Here is a 27355-nt window from a genome sequence, read left to right on the forward strand (position 1 = left end):
AATCCAAAAGCGGCGCGTCACTTACGAAATGCCCCCGTTACCCTCGATCCCGGGCATTTAATGGAAGGCTAGCAAAGATTCAGGAGGGGGAAAGGTCGAGGTCTGTCGCCTTTCCCGCCCTGGTGTATAAACACAGACCACTGTCTTTGGCGTGGAGGAAACGCGTGACATTCCGCCGGGTCACCTCTGACCTGCGACAGTCTGTGGAGGGAGGGGAGCGGAGGAAGAGAGGATTGAATGAGGGGAGATGCTTCGAGAAGACGACCCCCGCGTCTTTTATTTAATTGCTGAGTGGCTAGATCTCGGACTCAGGGGGAGGTTGTCATGAAACCTAATGATGTGAAATCCAAAAGATCATAGCAGGAATCAAACTCATGTAAGTTACATGAGCGGCCCATGTGATGTTCAAAGGGAAAGATTGATGAATTATGTTTTTTTTTTCTTTCTGACGAGAAAGCAAAACTCACTGAAAGAGGAGGTTGCTGTTAACGCTGGAAGTAAAATCTCACCTTTTTTTTGATCCAGAGCCACAAAGGTTGGGTTACATTAAAACCTGTATGAGTGTGCAGGAGTGACCGTCCTCCTCCTCCTCCTCCTCCTCCTCAGAGGGAGGAGGGAGGAGGGAGAGCAGCCAGTTCAGTGCGCTCTCCTCAGGTGTTTGGCTCCAGTCATGGCCGGGAACTCTGACAAAGTACCGATCGCTTCGGCGGGACCCGAGGACCTGCAGCAGTTTCTGCCTCCGGTGAGTGTGAGAACGGGCCGGTACATCAGTGGTTCGCGTGCAGCCGACCATCAGTGAGGATCACAGCTAAATACCCGACATTCACTGGACTCAGTGATCCTTTAGAAACAGTCTCTGGAACCTCTGTGGCTTTGTCATAACAAGGACATGAACTCACGTGTTGCAGGCTCTCATTATATCTGATCTCTCTGATGCTTGTATGGCCCTAAGGAGTGTTTCCTTTACATTTCAGGCCTACTCCGCCGTGGCCGTCAAACCCGCCACCACCGGCCGCCTCCTCAAGGCCGGAATCGCTGTTCTCATCGCCGGAGCCCTGCTTCTTCTGCTGGGGGCAGTGGGAGCTTTCTATTTCTGGAACAACAATGAAAAACACGTAAGAATTAGATTTCATATTAACATTATTCCTTAAGTCTGTCCACAGGCGTACTTCTGACCAAAGGGACTGTTCAAAAATACTCATTGTGAATAACTTTCTTGAAAACCAGGCAAAAATCATGCTGAGATTCATTTTCTTCTACATTTCATTTTATCCAGTTTTACTCTTTGCAGTTTGCCTAAAGGTTAGACAGGGCAAACGGCTGCATCAGTCACTTGCCATGGACCATGGTAGAAAAAGACTCACTTTGCCACATGCAGAGGGAACAGTTTTGTCTCTGTCCCAGGGTTTTATTGTGGCCTACATTAGACACTCCAATAATATATTACATTTCTAATCCAGGCACATGATTGAACAAGCTGCAGCGATTTGATCCTGTTATATTACTTTGGTGTGAAGAAGCTGTTGTAGATTTCATGTCTGAAGGAGAATCCTTCTTCTAAGAAGCCACTAAAAACTGCAGGGCAGTTCCCCTTTTTACAGTGGAGAGCGAGATCCGGCCCTTGTCACCACCCCAGAAAGTTTTATAAACCCCCTAAAGCCTTTCAGTCTAAAATCAAACCACAGTCAGTCTGATCTGCTAACAATTCCCTCTTTTCTCCACACACACAAAACTTTTCTGAAGGAAGTGGAGCTACCACAGAAGAAAACAGTCCCAATATTCAGAGCCTATGAAAATGACATCACTTGATTTAAGACATTGTTGAAAAAAGCTCTTTATGTTGGTAACATTTGAAATTATATCTTGTCAAGCAGTAGATTAAAAAAACTTGTTTGAATTAAAGTGTCTAATGACTCACTAGACTAGAGCACCTCTTCAGCGTGGATTTTTTTTTAATTATTTTTTTAACAGTGTAGGCAAACAGTGAAATGCAAATTAAACACTCCATTTTCATGGTAGGTAAAGCTTGGTGAATGGAGTCCTTGTGTGTATGTGTTGTGTGTTGAAAGATTGTGGCGGGGTGGAAAGGGGTGGAGGGAGGGCAAGGGGGGCTCTTTGGTCCGGCTGATGCTCCAGGTGCAAGAGGTGTAAGCAATAAGAGGCAATCTGTCGCTTTCTGGGTGTTTTTTCCCCTCAATATGAGGTTGGAGAATGCTCCTAAGACATGATGTAGAAAAGTCATCATCACGGAGGACTGTATTTCACTAAACAGGCTCGAATTAATGTCTGAAGGAGAAAATTGAGAAAAGGGCTGTTGTATGTGTAAGGAAAAGTCACTGGGTAAGATTGGAGAAGGAAAGAGAAGGAGGGAAGGGGCTAGGGGGTGGGGTGACTCTCAGAACTCTCATACCTTACATGCCACTCTGGAAACTTGTGTGTATTTTGTGTGTGTGTGTGTCTTTGTGCACAGGTTTACAATGTCCACTACAGCATGAGCATCAATGGCAAAGTGGAGGAGGGTTCAATGGAAATCGATACAGCCAATAACATGGAGCGATTTAGCACCGGCACTGGGGCAGATGAGGCTGTGGAGGTCCATGACTTCGAGATTGTGAGTTGAAACAAAAAAAAAAAACACCAGAAAGGTCAGAAAGCCAGAACCATCAACACAGTGATCAGATCTCTCCTGGCAATCTGGCTGGGAAGTTGATCAGATTTGGAGGACATTTATAGACCCTTGTGGGGGCATTGGCTCACTGCAGCTGTGGAAAAATTAAAGCCAAGTAGACATGTTACCTCCCTTCGGGCCAATCAGTGTCAACATGCAATGTCCCTGCAATTTTCATTAAGTTCAGACTGGTAGGTTTTGACCTTTAATTAAAGTGACCAATCAGACCAGTGAAGCAGCAGTTTTGGCATTTTAACAATTAAAATTTTGACCTTTAATCTGTCCCTGTGAATGTAATTTTTTAATCTTGAATACAAAGTTAATCTCCACCCACCCCCTGTACATTTAATCAGATGTTGGCTGTGTTGTTACATTAAATGTGTAGATGTATAGACTCAGACACCTCCAGATTACAGAGGACAGCACAATGTAAAGAGGAGTTTTGAATTATTAAGTCCAGTTTTTTGTTTGCCTCTGCTTCTTCCCTCAGGGAATTACTGGGATTCGTTTTTCAGGAGGAGAGAAATGCTACATCAAGACCCAAGTAAAGGCTCGTCTGCCTGATGTGGAGGCTCTCAACAAGGACTCCATGACATTTGATCTGGTGGGTTGGTCCAGTCTGTGGCATAAGTCCTGATAATGAGGTTCTTTCCTGCGCTTTCATTGTATTTCTATGAGTTTTTATGTTCTCCCTGTGCTTCCGCCCACTGTCCAAAGATGTTTCTGTTAAATGATTGCAAACAGCTTTTATATCTATATATGGCACCTCACCCAGTGTCAGCTGCAATAGATAATCGATGGATTGATGTTCAGGCCTCCACTGTATTGGCAGAAAGGCTCTACTGTTGAAGTCATCCTGATTGTGGTGTGAGAACACACTTGCTTGACTTGTCCAGAGGGTGAAAGTCCCAGGATATAGCATTACCTTAGGAAAAGTCCCTGTATGTCTAGAAGCTTTGTCCCAAAGTGGTGGATGAATAAGAGCCAATGACAGTTCCCTTCCTTCGTTTTTTTTGTTCCTGCAGTGGAAATACATTGTGGAGATACAGGTGTCAACTTTGTGGTATATTTAATATAAACATATAACATTGCTAATGTTAATTAGATAAGCAATTATAATATTAATTCCTGCTTATTCAACATCAGTAATAAGCCATTGAATGGAAGAACAATCTTTTAACATTTAATTGAGGACCATTATCAGGTCCAAATGTTGGTACAGTAATGACCAAAAGTCTGATTCTATAGACAAATTAGTGTTTAGAGCTAATTGGCAAATGTTTGCTTGTTAACCCACTAGACGAAGACAATGAAGATGGTACACGTCATGTCTGCTAAACATCTGTATGTTAGCATGCTGTGAGCATGTTATCATGCTGGTAGTAACTTCTAGCTGAGCTCATTTGGCACATTGATGAATTATGTGTGGACTGGCCAGTGATCACTCACCTTGAGGAAAGCAGCTGCAGATAGGTAGATATGATGGATCACGGTAGTGGAATAAAATGGCATTTACATATTGCCATCTGTGGAGCTGACAGCATTTCATCATGAATAACTCATCATCCCTTTATTATTAATGATTTGTTCACTTTCTGACAAAGCATTAAATCCATTAAAGCAGAAGATACAAATGTTAGTAGACCATAAATATAAGTGCATTGTCCAAAGAGTAACAAATTAAATAAATAGATATTTCAAAATTGGCAACACAAATGCTGTTCTTCAAATCTGCTAATAACTGATTTATGAGCCAATATCAACCTCAATCTTTCACCAGGTTGTATTACTGAAGTCAGCAGTTCATAGGTTCAGCACTTTTTTACAGATGCTAAAATGCATATCACTCTCGTGTTTATCCTCTGGTGAGCATTAGAGCGTGTACTACAAAATTCTCATCTCTGATATAATGTGGTAATAGCATTCACCTAAATGTTTCCTGGTCACAGGGGGTGCTGGAGCCAAAGCCAGCCCACACTGGGTGAGGGCGGGGTACACCCTGGACAGGTCACCAGTCCATCACAGGGCCAACACACCAACAACCACTCACACTCACACGCAGACCTACGGACAATTTAGAGTCACAAATTAACCCAAACATGTCGTCTTTGGACAGAGGGAGGAAACCGGAGTACCCTGAGGAAACCCACGCAGACACAAGGAGAACATTCAAACTCCACACAGAAAGGCCCCAGGCCAGGAACTGAACCCACCACCTTTTTATTGTGGGGCAACAGCGCTAACCACTATGCAATCAAGCTGCCCGTGGACATTATTAAGATATTAAGATAACAAAATCACACATAAAACAGATGACTATACTGAGTGTACAGTACAGTGTACATGGGTTGCAATCACAACTCCCAAAAACAACCGCCTGTGATTGTGTCTGATAATTTAAAGTCATTTAGTTCTGCATAAGCCTCACATCCACATAAATCCACATCACCAGAATTGCCCTCATGAACATGTACGCACAGAAACACTGGCACACGCACACACAAGCACATATTTAATTATCACGCAGGGATGCTCTTATTGCCTCTCTCTGCCTCATAAACGATCATTTATTTCACGTCTGTGCTTTTGTCTCTTTTTGCCTCATAAATGATCGTCTGCTTCACATTTGTGTGTATGTGAGAGTGTTTATGTGTGTGTGTGTGTCTGTGTGCGCGAGTGTGCGTGGAGAAAGGGAGATGTTGTTATAATGGTTGCTGCAGGCTGGTCATTTGCTATAATTTAGAGTGATGGAAAATATGGGTTAGATAAGCACACACACACACACACACAGATGTGCATCCCTATCCAGAGAGAGTGGGTCAGATAAACTCTTATCAGTCGAGCAGTGGAGGAGGACCCCTGCTTTTATTTGTCCCTCCAGCAAATCATTTGAGCTGGGGAAAAAAACCCCAGCAGCAGCATTTCTAAAAAGGTTGGAGGATAACATCCCCTAAACACATCTGTGGCTAGTTCAGTTCAGCCCTCAAGAACAAATGCCCCGGGCAACACCATCCCCACAGAATTCCCTTTTTACCTGCAGGCTATAGATACAGTGCACATGCCATGTGTTTACACAGGCATTCCTCTGAAAACCTCATTAGTTTATCTGCAGAAACCTGTACATTTAGGCCATTCAATCTCCTCTTTCTTCAGATCTTGATGAGTCCTGACATTGTGTATACAACTAAATGTTGGTGCAAGGGGAAAATGTACATTACAGCCTCAAGGACTTCTATTTTACGGCCTGATTTTATGTTGTTAAGGAGCATTAACAGCAAAACATTAATGCAGATTGGATTCGGACAGAATTCGAGGACTGTGGGATATTTAAAGGGAAAGGCAACTGACAAAAAGAGACGTAAACAAAATTTGCCGAGATGTTTGTTTGGATATCAGCTCATTTCTTAACTTTGTTGCCCCATGAAGGAGGATGAGGTGATGCCGGCCAAGTTTGAGGATGACCTGATCTGGGTTGCTGCCGACACGCCCCTCTCAGACTCTGCCTTCCTCAGCAACAAGATCAAGGACTTGTGCGGAAACCTGCCAATCTTTTGGCTCCGTCCCACCTACTCTACTAGTAAGCAATCAGAGTCTAGTTAAACATTCAGTTTTAAAGCTGTGTGAGTTTTTCAAAAAACAAAGAGGATGTGGGTCAAATGGTTTCAAGTATTTCCATATAACTCTTCAGTTTTTAGAGCCCAGAATGAAAAACCAGCTAAAAGTCCTTTTGAAGTTTCTGAACCACAGATTGAACAATTTATAGTGTGCTAGGAGGTCAAAAGTTCTCAAAACACAATTTCATTCTACTTCATCTGAGGACTTCAAACCGCTGCCACAGAAACGACTGTGCAATCAGGAGCTGAGCCACATTAGTGCCACTCGGCTCCTAAATTTGGTCTGCTGTCAGATACCGAGACCTTGATGTGTGCAGGTGGACAGAGGAAGAGGAGGGCCGCCCCCCGCCAGCGCCGCCAGGCAACAAGGGCCAGCGAGGAAGAAGAAGAAGAGGACGTGGAGGCTGAGTTCAACCCAGAGAACCCCTATCAGGTGAGTCACACAAACAAAATCACACTTTACTTTTTCCTCCGCGGCGTACAGCATTCACAACTGTCCATTCAGATCTGAGGGATACCTGAGAAGGCTTTGGCTGAGGAGAGTTTCTCACAGCTGTGCAAGCGGCAGCAGATGCCGGGGTCACAGCGCAGGGGCCTGGATTGTCACTGCAAATCTGAGTGCATGCGTGGGTGTGTTTTCTGTGCATGCCTTTTCAGTGTGGGGCTGTCCAAAGCTTTCCTTTCAGCAGTGAGGCTGTATGAATAATTCCACAACACCCCCCTCCTCTCCTGTGGCTCCTCTGCCCTGTTGAGTACACACAGCCTCCCATACAAGCACCACCCTTTCTCCTCACTCCTTTTGCTGGGCCTCAATTTCCTAATCCCTCTCCCTTCACGCATGAAGCATCCCCCAACCCCTGTAACGTACTGCTGACAACCACAGAGGGGGGTAAACAGCATGCACTATGCTGAAAAAGAAAATATTTGACAAGAAAAACCCACATTTGAGAACAGGCCCTCCTCCTCGCCCAGCCTGTTGGAAATCCATTTTAATTGGTTTGAAATTCAATATCTCTGCAAAAAAAAAAAATAAATACCATCACATGACTAGATGCCATACAGACACCATGCACATGACAGCCTGACCAGTGTCCCCTTCTTGTTTCCCCTCAGAGAGGCCTTGAGGGTGAGCAAGACAACATGAACAACTACCCCATGCTGGACCACCAGGGCGTGTGCTGTTCAGAGTGCCGCCGCAGCTACACCCACTGCCAAAGGATCTGTGAGCCGCTGGGTGGCTACCACCCATGGCCTTACCACTACAGAGGCTGCAGGGTGGCCTGTAGAGTTATCATGCCCTGCAACTGGTGGGTAGCACGCATCCTGGGTATTGTGTAACCACCCACCTGGGAGAAAATGTCTGGAGGTGGTGGAGTCCAGAAGTGAAGCAACAACGCTGGGAGGGAGATTCAAGGGTAACAAGGGCAGGGAGCTGAGGGGAAAGGTTTAGCTTCTCATTTACTGTAGATACCTGTTGGTCTAGAGCTGTAGAAAATGAACAGCGTCAGTAACCATATCCATACATTATAAATGTGTGATACAGAATCTAGGACACACACACACACATGTGTAAAGGTAGGCCGTCTCTGCACACTGCACAGCTTCTCTTATTAAAAAAACATACCTGCTTCCCATTTACATCCTTCTGAAGTACAGCAGCCCTTGCTGTGAAGACAGCCAACAGTAGGTCATGATACAAAACATTCCATAGTCCAGTGTCCCATCAAATGCATTGACATCTACTGGCACAAAGATTGACTAATGCGCAATGACACCAAAGCCTTTATCTTTGGGAGAAGCAGCTAAAATTGTATCTGTAGAGCCAACCTTTTCTTTCATCCTTTGCTTTTTGATGTAAATAAGTGTATAGGGCGCATAGTGTTTAAGTAGCACTCAGCGGGCTTTAATAGCATCTGTTTGTTTGCCTTTTCATCACTCTAGTGAGAAATATTTTTGATTCCTGTGTTTTTCACTCTTTCCTTCTTTGGTCTTCATGAATATCTCTTGTTAAAACAATTTACAGTACGCTTCCTCTCAAACTTTCATCTAAATGTATTTTTATCTGCATTGAAGAAGCTATCTCAAAGTGCAATATCACAAAATAAACTTTTTTAAGTAAACTTTAAAGTCTCAAACGTCCTTTTATGTATTTGACCAAACAACTTTATAACTTATTTGTAAATACATATTGCTTACAACAGAGCAGTGGGTGTTTTTAGGAACAACCCCCCGCCCCCGCTCACTCAAGACTCAAAGACACTTCAGTTTTGAGAAGTGTCATATCTGGTAGCTGCTCCAAAGGGATGAGCAGAAAGAAGTTTCCAGAGTTCTTTAATGTGAGAGTTGCAGCTCTAGAACTCTTTAATGAGACTAAAGACTCTGTAGCCGTCACGCTCCCAGATCTTACCCACGATGCAAAGCGCTTAGCTCCTTTTGATGTCACAGAGCCGCCTCAGGCGGGGGTAGGGGGTAAGGATGGGGGCGGTGTGTTTGTGTGTGTCAGGGATAGTGGAGGAGTATGTTTGTGTGTGAGGGAGAGGGTGTTGTGAAGCTCACAGTTCCATCCAGAGCCACAAATGGGCGTTTGATCGTCACGAGAGATGAAAAATTTAACACTTAACTCAGTGTGAGAGGCTTGATGATGCGGTTAAGGAGGCTGATCCATATTAATGCTCTCTCGCCTTGGCAGGACGCCCCCTCACAGCTACATCTGCTGCATGTAAGGGAGGTGACTCTTCTGTGGAACACCACTCCACCTCAGGGCTGCATCCTCACCTGACTGTACACACAAGCATGCACGCACGCAGTCTCTGACTTGATACCAAATCGAACCACGATACGTAAACCATATCCTGGAGCTGTCAACCATATCTGAATTGCCTGCACTCATATCACCAATGTCACATTTCATCCTTCCAAGCACATAATCACAGGACATGGCTCCCTGTCATAATGTATTGCTGTTTTTGTGTCTGATGGACAGATTAGCCAACATGTCCAAAACAGTTTCCAGAGACAGCAAACCATGAAATACGTGACCAAGATTTTGAGCCAAACAACAAATGTTTTATTTACACTGAAGCTGGAATAACACTAACGGACAAGTGGTCACAAAGTTTCCAGAATCGTCAGTTTGAAGACTATTGTTGTTGACTTTCTAGTGTACAGAACAAAAGCTGTATAAGCAAAAGAAATTCACTCATAATTATTTAAACATCTTAGTTGGTTCTTTTTTTCTGAGCTTTTTTTATACAATTGCTGTTATCAGAGTTGTAAAAAGCTCCCAAATGGAAAGGCTGAGGGTGATTCGAGAAAAATGATGAGACGCGAAGGAGTGGGAAAAAAAAAGAGAATATGATAATTGAATTTGAGTATTTGACTTTTTTAATCCAGACATTTGTTCCTTTTGAGTCCATTAGCCTTTAGAAAAATCAGAAAATGTAAATCAATCCGTTCAACAGATTATTCCAATTAACTGACTCCATCTGGTAGGAAGCTATTGCAGAGAGTAAGCCATGTGTGGTTTGATGACAGTTGGAGCACTGTGGCTCCCCAGACGAACGCAGAGTATAAACACTAGGGCAAAAACACAACTGAGGAGGATGTGGACGGCCACAGAGACAGTAGAATAATGATGATCAGATGGTGAAATGTGAAGAAAGATTATGAAAAACAAAAGTATGTGTGTGAGTGATGGTTGGGGTGCTCAGTACTTCTTGAACTCTACGTCATCTGGGGGGTTCATTTCCACAGTTCGCTTGCCCACATCTTTCCAGTTGGTGCTGAGGACCGTACCACCTGACTCCATCTGCATGGGGAGCAGAGACAGAGGGAGAACAGTGGAACAGTCTGTCATTATGTTCATAGTTATGCAACATTTCCCTACTTAGAAATGTTCAGGATTAGATAAGTCCACTGCAGTAACTTTCTACAAATACTGATAATATTTTTTTTCCTCATAGCAGATTTTTAATTTTCTTTTTCTGTCTTTTTTTCATAAAGAAAGTCAAAGATTTCGAAGTGCTTATCTCCATATGAGCTGACCTTTATCTTCCTAAAGGTCTTCTGTTCTGGGTTGTTTAAACCAAATGCAGAGATGACTACTTGACATGAATGTTAAAACACTACCAGCTGCAAATCCTTTCTCAGGCTTAGCACAGTACTCCAGCATCATGAGATCAAAGGTTAATAACAAGGAATGCTGATTCATCCCAATCATCAATTAACATTTAGCTGCAATCACACATGGTTACACATCCTTTCATACAAATAAATACAGTCTTAACAGAGGCTCATTAACCACACAGTCAGTTATTGCTTTATCAGTCCACAATTCAAATATGACACCACTTCACTTAAAATGATGTGTGGATCACGAAGCCACAAATAAAAAGTTCTTAAACTTAGAAAATACTAGAGCATTTTTCTTATTTGTTCTGACTACAGGTCATATAACTTCACACTCAGCTGTCTGTGGGTGTGGATGTGTTAGAAAAGTAGTGGTGGACAAAAGTAGGTTAGTTTAAAATATCGATTGGCAAAGTATTTCCAGAAAAAAGCTCATCCCGTGGTCTAATATGAATGTGGGTGCAATTCTGTCATTTCAACTTGATGGTGTAGCTTCATTATTGAAACAAGAGTACAACGACTCGGAGCTCATTTAAACGGAGATGGAAAAAGACTAGGAGAAAACTTTACAGCAGAGAACAGGATCTCTTACTATATGGTTTATATGGCTTTTACATACTTTTACAATATGGTTTCTTTTGAGACAAGAATCAAGGTTAACGACTATTACAAGAATATGAATAATTTCTGAGAAGAACTTGCAGGCTATACAGAGACAAAAATCACACACACAGAGGGAGGTTTGAATGTGTCGTCTTATGGTAATGGCAGAAGATGTGAGCTCCTGCCTTCTTTAAAACAACACAGCAAAACAAAAGTTTGTATACTCTGGGCAATACAGGCTTAACCCTAACCGCTGAGAGACAGACAATGACAAACCCATGTCAATTTTCAAAATCTCTCGAATAATTCATGACCCACGAGAACCTGTTGGTAAGGATGAGCTTATTCACAGACTATAGTAATATCTGTTGGTACATTGGCCGCTTGGACCAAATAAGTGGTCATACAGAGAAATTTTCCTGACTGAATGAAAGTAGTTGCGGCATTCATTTGCTGATAAGGTAAATTAATCTGCTTTGGTGAAGCTTGTGTCTAAAATCCATAAATAGAGATATGATAAGTTTATAACAATACCTGTTAATTAATTGTCACGACTGCACTATGTGTGAAAAAACATTCATGGTTAATTTGGGTATGTAAAAATTGTCAGAAAAAAATGCTGTGTCGACTAAGGCTGAGACTTACAAAGGATTTGTTCATGGCTCTCTTGACCTCATCTGAGCCATCTGAATAGATCTGCTGGAAGAGTTTGTTGAGTGCTGCGTCTCCCTCCAGTTTTTCATTTTTCTCCTCCTCACTGATGTCAACCACCATCTTGTCCCACTTGCAGGTATAGTGGGATGACGACGGGTAGTCATCTGACAGAGAAGCACGAAGCTGTTTAAGATGGCTGCACTTCATACAATCTCTGTTTATACAGCATCAGATTTTTGAAACCAGGTGAGAGACATTTTGCAAGTTATTAAAACAACCACATTCTAACAAGCATCTTATTGCCTTCTGATAAACAACGCAGGTATCTGTAAAAACCTTGAATTTGATCATCTAATCATCCGAAATGAATTCATTGGCAGGACTGAATTCATTATCATGGCTGAGATACTGATGACTGTGTTGTGATTTGATTTCTATATTTTCTGGATGCAATGCGCCTAGTATAATCCCAACAAGAGATGGAGAGGGAGAGCGGGAAATATAATCCAGACACAGATTTACATAAATACAGACACACAGCAGACATATCCAGGCCAAGCGTGGACATACAATGATGTGATCCTATAAAGTCAGACATCAAATATTATGTTTACATGCAACACTGGCCTGAGTTACAAGAAGAAGCTTGTAAACAGGGTGGGCTAGAAGGGAGACGGTTATTTGGATGGTAGTTTGGCTTACCACTTAACTTTTACACCACCTTCCACAAACACACTTACATAAGCAATTAATCCTGTCAGTAATAGGAACGTGTGGGCTTAAAAAAAAAAAGACTCATTTTTTGCTGTCATACCTTCCCATCTCCCTGCCTACTTTTGCCGTCAGACTAATGAAAGACACTAGCAGGGCTTGACTGCCCACTCTCATTTTAGTGCCGAAAAGACAAACACAGGCACTTATATTGATCTTTGTAGAGAGAGAGAGAGAGAGAGAGTAAGAGCGATAGAGAGAGAGATGGGTAAGAAGTAGTTGAGAGCAAGCGAAAGACAGACAGCATGATGAGAACATAGGCAGGAGGATAGTAAATGCCGAAGCTGTGGACTCACTAGGATTGAAGTGTTTGATGTTGGACTCCTGTCCTTCTCCCTCCAGCTTCTCCCATCTGATGGCATCTGTCTTCATCATCTTGATCTCCACCTGACGGAGAAGAAATGGAAAAGAACAAGGAGGAACAAGGGAGATAACAGCGTTTACCAAAATGGCCGTCTTTGGTGCGAGGGACAAAAATAACACTTCCCTTTGAGTGACATCTTAAAAGTACAGGACATCAGATCATTACTAAGGCCAGAGAGACTGCGTGTTCAAAGCCACTGTCAACTCAGCCTGCGAATGTGTGTGTGTTCTTGTGCGCGCGTGAGAGACAGAGAGAGCGAGAGAGAGAGAGCAAGAGAGAAACATCAGGGCTATGTGGGGGCACAGCTCAATCTCAAACCTCACTGACAGACATACTGCACTAACGAGATGCCTGTCAGCCAGAGGCCCAGTGTGAGAGATGGGGGGAGAGAGGAGGAGGAGGCGAGGTGGGAAAAGAAGGGGAGATCCTAATTCCACACAGCAGCATTGGATCCAAATCATTATACTGGGCGAACATGGAAAAGAAGGAACACAATGAGTGGAAAAGGGACATGGGCACACACTTATAACACTGAGCTGTATTGACAGGGTCATACTAGTGAGACATGCAAGCTGCCGTGCTGTGAGTCCCCCCACGCCACCCCCCCACCACCCATTAATGGTGTGCGTCTGTGTGTGTGTAGGTTTGATATGAAAGACAGCACTGGTAATGTCGGTGCAGTTAAGGAACATTTCTGCTCTGCTGGGTGATGTGATGATTCATTTATGAGGGTGCCAAAAAAAAAAAAAAAAAAAAAGAGGGAACCAAGAGGTAGACAAGGTTAGAGACAAGGAGACAGAGCGGCTGACTGGCAGCAAGCAGAGCAAGAGTGAGGCGAGCAGATTGAGGGAAATAAGACAGTGTGATCCCTACCACCTTCTCTGGCGAGGTGAAGAGCTAGTGCAAGTGGACTGATAGAACACTTTGGTGTGCATCAGTGCTTTCTGGCCCACAATAGACTTGTGCACAGTGAAGCAACTGTGCAGTGTCCGAAATTTACTTTCTGGCTCACCTGCAAAGGGCTGAGGAGCTTTAAAAAAAAAAAAAAAGACCTCTGCTGAGTTTACAGGTCACTGGCCGAATAATTCATATTCATTTCTCAAAAGAGTGCAGTACAACTTTTTTAACCCTGAATGTGAATTTCTCAGCACAGTCAGGATGTGAGTAAATAGATACTTCGCTTGCATAATTATAACAGGGAAGGTCATGCTTTGACTTGAGCTATAACAGCTCTATTACTCCAAGTACAACTGGAACAGTACATTACATCCTTTATCTATTCAACTCAGACTCAAATACATGAGGGACCAGCACACTTCAACAGGAGATATCAAAAAGGTTGAACCGTTTCCCCACACATTTCCTTCTGATAGGACTGGACAACCTTTTATGCAAACTAATTGTTTCAAGCATGAGGACCTCACAGGTGAAACATGTAATGGAAAAGGAGTTTGGTTTAAAAGGTGGGTCATAGTCATTCACCCCTGTAGAGAAGTAGGATTCTGGGGGTAACCTTTACCTCCAGGTTCTGCATTTACTATTAGAGCACCTACAAGGATGATAGTGGCTGCATATTAAATACACATAATGGGAAACTATGTGATAAAACAGGGTTTAAAGCAAGGTAACCTATACATTTCTATGACAGGGTTAGGGTTAGGGTAACCCTAACCCTAACCATAGAGATACTTTGGCGTAAGAGGGTAGAAACTTAGCCTGAGGAGCCATAGCCTACAAGCCAGATGGATGATGGTTGTGGCACATATCACACCAGGTTTCACAGGACAGGAACACCGAATGTAAGCTGTGTCCCCGATTCAGGAGCTTTGAAGGCATTTTCAGACCAATTGTGTCACAGTGGCACAACTAGGTGCAATTAAGTTGGACCCATTTTCAAGTCTCCTTGTGATTTGGCCAGGAAAATTGGTGCATAGAGTGGTGTATGATGGCCATGAAAGCCACAACTGTATAGGTTCCTCCAAAGGATGCTCTAAATGTGAATCCCAATGTTAACATGAAAGAGCCTAATGGTGGACAATATATATCATATGCCTGACTTTCAAACTTTTCATTGCTTGTTTTTCTGTTGGTCTTTAAACAGCATTTTGAGACATATTAGGGCCAGTGACAAATTAGTCCAAAACTTATCAACGACATGAAAGAAAAACAAACAGCTTATTCATTGCAGTACTTCTTCAAAAAAGAACAGCCTCGTGTATTATAAAGCTGACACTTTGCTGAGCCACAGCATAAACAAAGATATGTATTAAAGTTTGTCTAGTTTATTTATACAAAATATTTTGCCGTGTGGCTATACATATATATATATATGATCCATTATGAAAATGCGGCTTTTTTTTTTTTTTTTTACCGTATATCAAAATAAATATAGGGGGAAAAAAAAAACCAAAAACAAAAACATTATTTACTAATCAATAATTAAATTGGTCTATGTCATTTTGTCACATTTTGTACACATTTCTAAACTTCATTTCAAGTAAATGACTGGCAGATGAATCAATCACATAAATAATCATTGAGGACTTAAGTACTGAAGTTGTGGTTACAAACTGAACACATCCTCTCATACTATGATGTCATATTGGGTTAGGGTTAGGGTTTAACAGAATTATGTAAGAACCGAGGTCCAATGGAGGACACTCCAAATTCTTTCAGCTCTGATAAGAGCATTGATTGGTTTCTTCTCTGTTGCAACATTGGCTAACACAGACTGAAAAACATGTTTCCTCTGTAATTAAAAAAAAAAAAAAAAAAAAAAAAAAAAAAACTTATGCCATGACATGTAGAGGTAGTATTGTTACATGATCCAAGAGGCAGTGTTCCTATGGTGATTGATTAGATACGACACGAAGGAACCAAACACTGCAGACCAGAGAAATTAAACTTTCTCATTTTAATATTACCAGCCAGTGCTGCAGGTGCCATTTATTGTATTGAATGTTTTTGTAGTACCAAGTGCAGCAGAGCTCAAGCCACAGGCTCTGTGTGAGTCTAAGAGTGTGTGCGTCTATGGTTGCTCCTAGGCCATACAACATTAATCTGCTGCCACATCTGTGTTTCCTGGCTTTTAAGGGAGATGGCAGGCCAGACGCCGTGTGTGTCTCTCTCTCTGCGTTTCCATGTGTGTGACAGGCAAAGCGATGGCTCTTAAAGGGATGTGACAGCAGAGCCACATACAGGGGCCACCACCCACAGGAGCCCAGGGGCTTCACTATACAATACTGCACTACACACACGCTATTTACAGGGGGGCACCAGGGTCCCGTGTAGCTTGTCACATGTGTTTGTAACCATCACCCCCCCCCCCCCTCCTTGCCACGACTTCTCACCCAGCATATTCCCCCTCTTTTTCCAGATCCCTGTGGATTTCAAAACAAACTCATCTAAAAAGATGCATAAATGAAATAAATATAAACATTCTTAGACATTGACAGGCATGCAAATTAAAGAGGGGAGACGCCACTTAAGCTTTTTGCCAAAAAGAGATGAGTTTGGAACTGAATGAACGAGGGAGGGCAGATCCAAAATGAGTGTTGAGTTTGTTAGCTTGCACGCGCCCAAGTGTGTGTGTGTCAGCCGTCTGTTCTGATCAAACACACTGGTGTGTAATTGGCTCCCTGTTGTCGCGGTGACCCCTGTGGTTGGAATGTCTGTCATGGTGGAGGACAGGAGGAGGTCGCACTGAAGATAATGTGCTACAGATGAGACTCACACATGCACACACACTGCAAATACTTTGTGTAGATGGCAAAAGTGTGTTGAAAGATTACTGTTCAGCCTCTGTATTTGTTTGTGAGTGTGTGTGTGTGTGTGTGTGTGTGTGTGTGTGTGAGTGTGCACGCTCATGCCCGGCTTAGCCTTTCCCTGCTAAGTTGTCTTTAAAGACAGCAAGGAGATGAAGCGTAAACATTGTGGAGCGAAGAGTCCAGGGCAGGCTATTACAGAGACAGACAGACCGACATTGGTTGGAAATCAACAGCTCCGAGGGCAATGCATTTTTTTTAAGTGTTCATTAGGGATGCATGCCAATCTGGAGGAACTTGATTTGCTGATGCTGTTGTTCATTTGAATGTTTTTCCTCCCCAGTGGCTTCCTGGCTTCAGAAAAATGAATCAGCTCCCAAAAATTTAAATGAGAGCTGCATCCAGAAAGCTGCTCAGTTTTTTTTGGGACCTGCCACACTGGTGTGCACGAGTGTGTGTGCATTTCACCTGTATTTTATTAAAAGCTGTAAAGTGTTTTTGAGCCTCTGCAATGACGTTATTACTGAACTCATGAGCTTGTTGTGTGTGCATGCGTGCACACGAGCACACATGCACGCATGCACAGGTATGGTCCATATGTACCCGAGGAGCCCAGTGGACCAGAAAACAGTCAGAGCTTTGTGGGAGAGGAGGAGGAGGGTTGAACACTCTCTCTCGTTATCCTAGAAGGGTGGGTGGGTGGGGGGTGGGGGGGTGTGTGTGTGTGTGTTTGTGTGACTGCAAAACAGAGAAAAAGAAAAGACAGTGTGTGTCTCTGCGAGGTGGCAAGGAGAGATTGACAAACTAAATACAAGAAGGTAAATGAAGAAAAAGAAGAAAAAACAGTGGCCAGAGAGATGAGAGGGAGTCTCAGACCATCTTCAGCTGTGGTCTTTCTAAGACTGAGACCTTGTTTAAGCTGCAACCCACGTGCACCTCTGGTATGCAGTGTCTGCTGTTGCCATGGAAAAGTGAGAAAGTAAGTGAGTGCTTTTTGAGAAGGGGCAGTTTCTGTGCAGGTCAGCTTCTCTTCAGCACAGTGTAGCCAGTGGATATAAAGCACACTGTATTGACATAAGGTTATATCATGCTACTAACAATATTCCAAAAAATCTTTTCACTGCTTGTTCACAAATGTTGGAGAACAATGACTCTAATTCAAAACACACATTAAGCTTGACACTATTTGACCTTTTTATGCTTGTTTTGGAACAAGTCTGACTTTCAGTGTGTGCGCAAAATTATAATTGAACACCTTGTTCAAATCTTTTTTTATTTTGTATATCTACAGTCTCAAATATCAAGTGATGTCAAAACAAATGAATAATGCAATGATCCAGAAAAGAAGAATTGAAGTTGAAATTAGCCCGTGCATTTAATCTGACACATTGACAGTATAATGATGTTGTATTTATTTTGTTATGAAATTTTGTTATGAATTCTAAAGAAAAGGTCAACTGTAGGTGTGTAGGAGTCAAAGCAATAGCAAGAAACACATTTTCTCCCACACACAGTCAACAATGCCACTGAATTTACTGAATAGTTAAATTTTTGTAAAAGCAACTTTCATCAGCTTGAAATGTAGGTTGACATTAAACTATTGCATGTGCTGACAGAGAGAGGCAATTGATATCATTTCTTTAATGAAGCAGTCACAAGGATTATTATTTGGTTGTCCTGTTTGGTGGTAGTTGCACAGATGTACTAGGTTTGAATTTAAGTTTGTGTATTATTTAATTCAATATTGACATACATATGTGTATTGCATATGCATATGCATATCAATTGCACAGCTGATTGTGTTCAGTCCAAAATCTTCGGATTAACACTTTCTAAGGATACACAGGATCCCGTGAAAGCAAGAGTTTCAAATGTTACTCTTTTGACAGCAGCTGTTCAGGCCCTTAATGAGTAAAATAAGAATAAAAACAACTCACATTAAAACCGGCCTTTTGATCCATAAGCTAAAACCTGACAGTGGTCTAAACCCTGAATCAGCACAGACTCAGGCAGCAGATTCATTAGCCCACATCCTCAACAACACACACTAATTAGTCTATGTAAAAGTGCCCTACCTACTCATTAGGCCTATAATCACCTTAAAGAGTGCTGAGGAACTCTCCGCAACTACAGTCTTTTTAAATGTGTGTGTACAGGAGTGAGGTTTTGTGCATATGTGCAGGTCTCTTGTTAGCTGCTCAGATGAACTGTACCAATATCTTTACGGGAGCTCGAACGGATGTATAGAGTGGATCTTCTTATTTCAGCTCCAGCTACAATGAGTTTTACCAGCATTAAGGAATTATAGGCGGTGACATCTTACTTTATAATTGTTTAAGTTATTTAAGAGATTATGATGTTAATCTCAGAGTGCTAACCTCAGTAATGCTCAATCACCATTTCAGTGAGCTGCTTAAACTCGCATCAGTGTGCTCGTCTTTGCTTCTTTATTGCTATCTGATATTTGATTCATTTTATTTTTTTCCCCAAATAGTGGCAAAAATAATCAGCTATCATCAATTAAACAACAGAAACCTGAATGCACAACAATATGACATGAAACTGCAGCTCAGAGATGTACAGAGATACTTGTACTTCTACACAATGGGATGTTACTACATCATATTTTCTATGGTGTCATAAAAATGTTCCGACATATTTAATAGTCTGCTTCTTCATTGTTCAGAGTATCTACAGAGATGACACGGCTACATGCAAGATTCAGTGACTTTTCATTGACTTTTGAAAACTTAGCTGAAGAGTTTCCATGACCAAAAAATTTGTTTTCTTCTTTCGTGTTTATGTTGTTTAGCTCAGTATAGCTGAAGAGTGGTAAACAAATTTATTTTCCACAATAGCTTGGCTTACCATGTCGAAAAAGATCTGAAAACTACCATCTAATAGAGTAAGCATATAATATTCAGTAAAGTTTCTCATTATGACGACGTACTGAAGGTCAATATCATGTCTCCCGAGTTTCTCCTTGTTTCACATTCATCATGATGTCTCCACCTATGTCAGCTTTTTATATCGTTTGTGTTTCATTAAATTCTCAACAAATCTTGTTTTGGTTTGTTTTGTTTTATATTTAAATTATTTTGGAACAAAGCAAGACAGAAATTTGTTTTGTTACTTTGACAGTAGCAAGGACTACAGCCAGCTTTTTTGTCCTGTGGGCTCCAACATCAGAGAACACACATCACAATGCTTTGATGTGTCTTAGTGTACAATGTACCATTTAGCACAACTGCTGCTTTTGAAAGTATATAGTTCTGACACACGTTATTTGTTCCTGCTTCATGAGCATGTCATCTGTCTCAATGAAACATCTGTTAAACCCGTCAAAAAAAAAAGTCAAATAATGGAATACCTTTGCCAGAATGTAAAATATTCATACCCTAAAATCAACATGTTGTTTGGAAAAATTCCCTGTTGATTTTAGAATTTCTATGGCACATTCATCTTAAATAAAGGTCACTGAATGAGATAGGTGTGGTACCTTTGTGGTGAGGATCTTGAAGGTGCTCTGTTGAGGGATGATGGGGTGCAGAAGGTGGAGGTGAAAGTTGTAGTTTTCGCCTGACACCAGCTGAATTTTGGCTTTGAGCTGAGGACACAACGGAACATGAAGTTTAGTTATCGGCAACTAGAAAAACTAAATAAAAATGTATTAACAAAGGCTTTATTTAATATATCCATGATAATGGCAACATAAGTTACTCTTTCAGAAGAATTCCTTTTCAAATTTTTTTATACATTATATAAAATCTAGTGATCACTGGCTGAAATTGCCTCACTCATCTTTTTATTTTGTGTCACCGCTGCCTTTAGAAAACAGAAAACTGAAGAGTGAAGAGGGGGTAAAGGTGTCAGCATGTCTGTGAGAATAATCATCTGATGTTGTTATGTTGTTGGGAGAATCCTTGCCCTGTCCCCTTCAGCCACAGAGCGACCAGTGATTGGGGGGGGGGTCAGACAGCTCCTAACAACCTGTCACTCACTGGGTGGATGGGAGGCCTTGCTGGTTTAGAGGAACATTGGGTCGTCAGTGGCCTAAAATCTCAAGCTGCTTACATACTCATCACATTCCAAATGTTGCTCTCATCTGTATATGATTTATTTTACTAACACAACCTGTAATATGTAATTTATCATATACCACTTCACTAAAAGTGATTTTTCTGATTTTGGACCAAATTAATGAATTAAGTATTTCTCTGGGAATGAAAGCTTAGAAAATTAGATGAAGTAGCTTTTGGGCAATTCCACTAAGCACTCAAAGCCTTAATATTCATTTCCAGTTGAATTCCTACTCTGTCTGTAGGTATAAAACTGCTGCATATTCAGTCACCAGGAAAAATAACTGACACCACCGCCTTTCATCTTTAATTTCTTTTGTATATACTGCCCTAGTAAAAAATAAATGAACTTATCTGTACTTGGTACCACAGAGGGAACTTAACAAGTGAGTGTGTGATCCGGATTGAGCCAACTATTTCTTTTGAAATCGGGTAAACTCGGTTTGTTATTCTATTAAGAAAGACAAAGCCTTTCCCTGGGGTGCCCTGCAGTCACCCCTCTGAGAGGGGGAAAGAGATGTGGAAAAAGAGAAAAAAAAAGAGAAAGAGGGTTGTCCCTGGAGGGCTCTGCAGCTGATCCTAGATCAGTTATGCCTTCTATCTACAGACAATTAGGAGGTTGGAGAAGCTGGGGAGGGTAAATTGTTCTTAGATCTGTACTTTAGGGGCAATGTTAACAAGGCACCACTGGAGGCATAGTTGGGTCTGTGGGGAGTGCGGATGTGTGAGAGTGTGTGTGTATGAGACCTATCTAATGGGCCCCCCTGAGGAAACACCCACAAGCTAACCAATCTATGTTACACACACGCACACACGCACGCACGCGCGCGCACACACACACACACACACCTCTCTACATTTAAGCATGTGCTTGTACCTCTTTGTCCATGAAGTTGACAGAAACACCATCCTTGGGTACATTTTTCACCATGACTGTGACAATCACTTGAGATTCTGTTTGGTACCAGTCGCGTCTGTGAGACATAGAAGTGAACAAAAAGTCTGATTAATACACATCTTAATAATATTACGGCACTGTGAATCAAATATTAATTCACAAAATTACAGTGTGGCTGATTGAAACACTGAGGCTTGGTTAAATATTAATCTAGTATAATAATGCTAAATATACAGTACAGACATAAAATTGACACATAGATAAGGATTATTTACACATACACTTACTTCACATGTGGCACTGCTGGTGACTGTTGGACCATTCAGTAACCAAGGAATTAGAGAAGAAGAATCAGCACAAAAGAAAAATGGCACATGAGAGTCGAAATATCACAACAAAAGCAGCTTAGTTAAGCTTCCCTCCTTGAAGCAGGGGCATAAACAAGATTGAGTCTGTTTGCTAATGCTGAGAGCAACACTGCCTCCATGTGGCCATGCAGAGAAACTCACCCTGTTGACATTGCCGTTCTGTGTCTGATCTGGAGGAAGACAGAAAAAAAAAAATGGGATGTGTAGCAGACGGATGCTTTTAATACACCAAACTCTAATATTCTAACTATAGTGCCGAAAGAGCTGTCACGACACAAGTTTTTGTTGTTGTTTTGTTTTTGTTTTTTTTTTCTTCATAGCATGCATTTATCAACATAGAACTTATAGAACATAACTATACCTCCAAATAGACACACAATCATACACTATCTTGCCACGAGTTTGTTTACTGGTCCATCCACGCCCATTATAAGCCCTGTGAGCCCAAGCAAGCCTGATCACCGTTTACCAGCATGCAATCATACATTATTCACTGACTTCATTACACAGCGAGGGAGCACAGAGAGGGTAGAGGGTGATGAGATGATAGGAGGCATGTTAATGTTGTCTTAATGAGGTCGCATTTGAAATGTTGAGGAGCATGGCTGCTAAAGGAAGGCTATGTGGGTCTTCAATACAACCAGGGAGCCATGTGATGGAATAACCAGGTGTCGTGTGTTGACTGGTGGTAAACATACTGTCAGCAGGAAAAAAAGGGGTGAGCATGAGCAAGCACAAATAGAGTATTTTCAAGTTTTAGAGAGGGAGTTGAAGTGGACCTTGATGTGCATTTGTCTGTGTTTGTGTGCATGTGCTGTCTTTGAGCAGGCTTATGTAGGGGCTGGTTCTCATCAGGGGTTTTTCAAACATCAGTAAACTTAACTCTAATGAATCATAATGCTTGTGGGAATACATGTGTGCGCGGGTGTGAAGCATGTTTGTCAAAACTCATGCTCTTGTTTACTTGAGATGATCTAGAGGGCCCAGGCATCACCAGCAAACAGGAACACACCACCCAGCCATGGCATGCATCTTTTACTGGAATAAACAGTTCTGCCTAAACACTCTACCAGTGTGAGTTCATAGATACATGCATGTTCATTTGTTTGATCAGACTGGGGCATTTAACTTGGTGTTTAATATCCAGAAAAAAACTAAAACAAAAAACAAACAGAATATCAACTTCAGAGTGGAAGTCTGAAACAGTCTTTGTTAACCAGAAAAAGGAATTTTGTATAATATTAAGAACAACCTTTGAAAATGTCAAATTAATTAAAACAGTAAATTGCTTTGAAATAAAATTCAAATTTGAATTTTTGAGAAAATTTGAGAAAAAGCTTTTCTGATAAATTACAGGCATGTTTCCGCTCAGTTACTTACCATTCATCATCTCCTCACACCGCTTTATCCAGATCTCATATGATTTGTCAGAATCTGTAGAAAACACAAAAATAATAGCAAAGTTTTGTCTTCATTTGTTACATAAAAAAAAACTATTTTGAACAAAACATATAGTATAATTTGTGAATATAGCAAAAAGATTTAAGGGTCTTAGTCAAGTGCTAATGAAGTCTACACTGGTTTTACTAAGTGCTGGAGAAAACTGAAGTCATTATTTTAATAGGTTTGTTTCCAAAGCTGAAATTACTTGGAAGGAAATGGGCATATGGGAGTGGGTAAAAATAAGTAAAATAAATTTAATACATCATTGTGGGTTATACAAGCAGCTCCAAAAAGAAGAAAGAAAGAAAGAAAGAAAAAAAGTCAAATTTTTGCACCATCACATCAATTTAATTCTGACTGCAGATTCATCAAATTATGATATTTGGTCCATGTGCCTCATAGCAAATCAAACCTTTACATTCAGCTTGTATTAGAATAATAAATTTAGAAAGTAGAAAATTCTCCACTAAAACCCACTTAAGGCACTGACAGTGACCCTCCTATAGCCATAACTATAGTGTTGGGGTGTCTGTAGAGTAACTGTAGATTTTCAGTTTAGACAATTTCGCTTCAAGTGGTCTGTATATTGAAAATGGTTGTAATAATGTAAATGTTAACAATAAGTAAGTGTTCTCACTGGCTCATATGACCAGGAAGTGTACAAACATTAATAGGAAGTGCTTTGAAACTATATCAGACCTTGGGCGACATCTTGGACAAGTCCCTCAAGATGCTACCAACATGCACAATTGCTCTTTTGTAACACTGTTTGCATGTGACCTCACATCTCTAAACTAGAAACACTCATAAATCGATTCAGTCCTGCTAAAGGATGTGATGCAACAGCTCCTGCTACTATAAACTGATTTCAAAGATATTTGCTCACTTGGGAATTTAATTTTATGCTTGTCAGTTTGTATTTTTTGTCTCAAACACCACTGAACGTGAATGAATTATGGTTTAAGGTTAAGGTTTACAAAAATAAGAACACTCATAGCAGGAGTTTACCTGACTGTGTATAATGCACAGCACATTGTTATTGTAAATAAAGATGGCAACAAGCTGCATTACATTTCCAAGGTTAAGTTCAGTGCATTTCTCTGCTGCTTGGAGTTGGCCAATCAAAACAATGACAAAATTAATTTTTATGGGATCTGATTAAGCATGGGACTATGGGAGAATGTCTCTTCACTGTTAAATAACTAATTAGAAATGTATTAGTAGGTTAGAGTACATTGTTCAGGATGTTTATGATTGCAAATCTGAAGCATATTAACATAGGATTTTTGCTATTTTCAACTCAAGTGATACAATATTGAAAAGCACAGGTGAAAAAATACATTGGCTTTCTCTTTTATGAACAAGCATAATCCATTTGGAATGTGTACCTAACATTTAGCAGCCCCCATATACTAAATGCCCTGTGTTTGCAGAAATTTGTCAGCAAATCACTGGTATCGCAAGTCATACTGTTCTACTATTAGCCATTTCTACTGGTGTTAGTGCTTTGGTCCATTGGTTATGGAGAGGAAAATATCTCTGCAGATACAGATTTCATCTGCTAGTGAAACTTACAGAATTTCTGGTTCTCTGATTATCAAAGACAAAAGGATAAGTTTCCAGCATTCCGAAATGTCCAGTCTTACAGCAAATGTAATTTGGTTATTTTTAAGGCAAAACACCTTTATTGATAGTTTTTACACTTCATTCCTCAGCTACATTCGTTTTGATGAAACTGATTATTTGGCTGCTTATCAAGACATCCTGAATGTCTGGTATCTAATCTATCAAAGAAGCAAGTTGATTTTAATTGTATTTAAATGTATTTTATGAAATCATATTGTAATATATTTTACCATTAAACCCCGTGGATATACACTAGAAATTCATGTTCAGCAGTGAGAGTAAAGCAAACAAGTTACAGCTGAGAACAGTGGTGGCTAACAATGTGGACAATGGGAAGTTTGTACTTGAGTCCAAAATAAACTGTGCTCACCGTCAAGCTTGTGTCCCTGAGTGAAGTTCGCGTGTGCTGACGTATAGTGGTTAAGGTAATACTCTGCTATTCTGCAAGTGGGAAAGAACAACAACATTTGGTTCACAACTTGTTGACATGTCTTTCATTCTTGCTGTTTTTCTTTCTTTCACTTTACTAGTTGAGAATACTCAGTCAAAATGAAAAAAGCTAACAACAACTGTATCACTAAAGTCACAGTGTAAAAATTAAAATATCACAAAGTTTATGATTTACTTTCATAACAAAAACGTAAGTTTGAAGCTACATTTTTGGCATGCCATTTAAGGAATGCAATCATCATAACATATATCTAACTATCCCCCATTTTCTTCATGTCAACATACACACCCTGTTCGCATGAAAGCAAGAGGAAGGCTGGGTTTTAGCTGCTTTGCTTTCTTAGCATCATCAGCCGCACCTGTGGATGAAATTATGATGTTCAATTAGTCCATTTTACAAGTCTGGACCTCACAAGCAACTGGTAAGCAGATGTTAACAAAGTTTGAGGAGTCAACCACTGGATTATACCTATATACTGTGTTCAATATCAAAAAAATAAACAGCTGTATTTTAAAGAAGGATCTATTCAGAAAGAATGCATAATGTTGCAAATTCATTTAATAACTACCATTCGCAAATCATACGTGTGAACACATCAAAGTGTGTAGGCTTACAGCTGTAGTTTTTCAGAAGGATGTGGGCATAAGCACGCTGGCAGAACCACTCGGCATTCTCAGTGTCTCCTTGCAAGGCCTCATTAAGTTCCTAAAAGGGAGGAGAAGGCCAGTAAAGCCGACAGCTTACTGTACGAAGTTGTGTTCATGGCAGGAAAGTAACACTAGACAATTGCTAACACAGAGAGATATGGCTGTCTCCTTCTTCAACTCTGACTTTCAAAAGACAACGTTTTATTCAGAAAGGGAAGAGGTGTGTTGGGGGCTTTGCTTTTTCTTGGGCTGAAATGTGATACTCACTGCAGCCTTCATATAGCATTCTCCATCATTTAGAAGAGTGTGTGCTTTAAATGTGATGTCGACAAAACCAGTAAACTGTGTTTAATCTGTTGAACATGACACTGCAAGCTTGTCCCGCCTGGTTCACATGTCTTAAAAGCGGACATTATGTAGTAACAACTCCTCATGATGTTGTATTTGGTCTTGTACATGTAGGCAAATAGAACAAAATAAGGCGCTAGTGCTACCCTGCTCTCACTGCACAGTGATGCTAGCAGGAAGCGGTAGCTAACTTTGTTAGCAAACATCGGAAACGTGTTGAACAAAACACCAAAGTCAACTTCAGACAAAGTCAGAGTTAATGCGAACATCTGAAAATAGCAAGCACATATTTGGTAAAGCGGTGACATTAGTTTATGGATAACTGGCGGCTGTGTTTACCTCCAGAGCTTGCCGCGGGTCCTCGTCAATGAAGCTGTCGGGAAAGCTGCTGAAGTGAAAGCAGAGAGCGGCCGTTAAAGCGGAAAAAAAGGCTTGAGAACAGACTGACGGACTTAAAAGTATGCCCGTAGCGGGAGGACTTGCCGTTGGGTTGCCATGGCCCCGCTGCCCCTGGACACAGTTACCGGAGTGACGGGAAAGTTCTAGACCCGAAGCTGCGGGTAACGTGATGAGCGGCGGAGGAACAGGCCTGTCAACATCCGGCGCTTCACCGCTCCGTGCGGCACAGCGCCATCCGCCGGCCTGGAGCACCTGCGGAGGCCATCAACCCAAAACCTCACCGTAAAACACCAAGCAGGAAGAGACCTGCACTCATAACTATACCTAAAGGTAGAACACTTTAAGCAAAGTAAACAAAAAGGCTCATGTCAGAGTATTATTCTAAGTTATAAATACCATTTCTTTATGAGTTCAGTCATATTTGCTGTATGACTTCTATAACATAAATACATGAATTGTATTGAAATTATGAATTGGTGCAGTGGTAATTTAAATAGTAGCATAATGCTGATGCTGTAAATACAGGTTAA

The 27355-nt window shown here is 41.1% G+C and overlaps 2 protein-coding genes across 3 annotated transcripts; one reads left to right on the plus strand and one right to left on the minus strand.

Moving 5' to 3' along the window:
• The first annotated feature begins 621 nt into the window (after positions 1-621).
• LOC115058086 (leukocyte cell-derived chemotaxin 1) lies at positions 622-8374 on the plus strand. The gene is made up of 7 exons (XM_029525394.1): positions 622-742; positions 975-1115; positions 2471-2611; positions 3159-3272; positions 6095-6245; positions 6600-6715; positions 7396-8374. Exons 1-7 carry the CDS (start codon positions 671-673, stop codon positions 7618-7620), a joined length of 960 nt encoding a protein of 319 aa, XP_029381254.1. The 5' UTR covers positions 622-670; the 3' UTR covers positions 7621-8374.
• A 940-nt stretch (positions 8375-9314) lies between these two features.
• Positions 9315-27020, minus strand: sugt1 (SGT1 homolog, MIS12 kinetochore complex assembly cochaperone). 2 transcript variants are annotated; one of them, XM_029525009.1, is made up of 13 exons: positions 26910-27020; positions 26766-26811; positions 26046-26136; positions 25720-25789; positions 25351-25421; positions 23292-23345; positions 22053-22081; positions 21831-21853; positions 21523-21619; positions 20066-20173; positions 12735-12825; positions 11659-11831; positions 9315-10090 (listed from the first exon to the last, which is right to left on the minus strand). In XM_029525009.1, exons 1-13 carry the CDS (start codon positions 26921-26923, stop codon positions 9989-9991), a joined length of 969 nt encoding a protein of 322 aa, XP_029380869.1. In that variant the 5' UTR covers positions 26924-27020; the 3' UTR covers positions 9315-9988. The 2 variants fall into 2 exon arrangements, with proteins under 2 accessions (XP_029380869.1, XP_029380868.1); XM_029525008.1 differs by having other exon boundaries at positions 26766-26814; positions 26910-27016.
• Between the last annotated feature and the right edge of the window lie 335 nt (positions 27021-27355).

This window comes from Echeneis naucrates, chromosome 17 (genome assembly GCF_900963305.1).
Source record: "Echeneis naucrates chromosome 17, fEcheNa1.1, whole genome shotgun sequence".
In the NCBI taxonomy this organism is placed as follows: Eukaryota; Metazoa; Chordata; class Actinopteri; order Carangiformes; family Echeneidae; genus Echeneis; species Echeneis naucrates.

Bases quoted from the DNA above. Each gene is read 5' to 3' on its own strand.
- LOC115058086 (XM_029525394.1), top strand. From the start codon at position 671: ATGGCCGGGAACTCTGACAAAGTACCGATCGCTTCGGCGGGACCCGAG. The intron at 743-974 runs GTGAGTGTGAGA...TTTACATTTCAG, and splicing joins TGCAGCAGTTTCTGCCTCCG to GCCTACTCCGCCGTGGCCGT. The intron at 6,246-6,599 runs GTAAGCAATCAG...TGATGTGTGCAG, and splicing joins CCGTCCCACCTACTCTACTA to GTGGACAGAGGAAGAGGAGG.
- sugt1 (XM_029525008.1), bottom strand. The intron at 12,826-20,065 runs GTACCACACCTA...CTTCTCCGTCAG, and splicing joins TCAAGATCCTCACCACAAAG to GTGGAGATCAAGATGATGAA. The intron at 10,091-11,658 runs GTAAGTCTCAGC...CTCCCCATGCAG, and splicing joins GAGCCATGAACAAATCCTTT to ATGGAGTCAGGTGGTACGGT.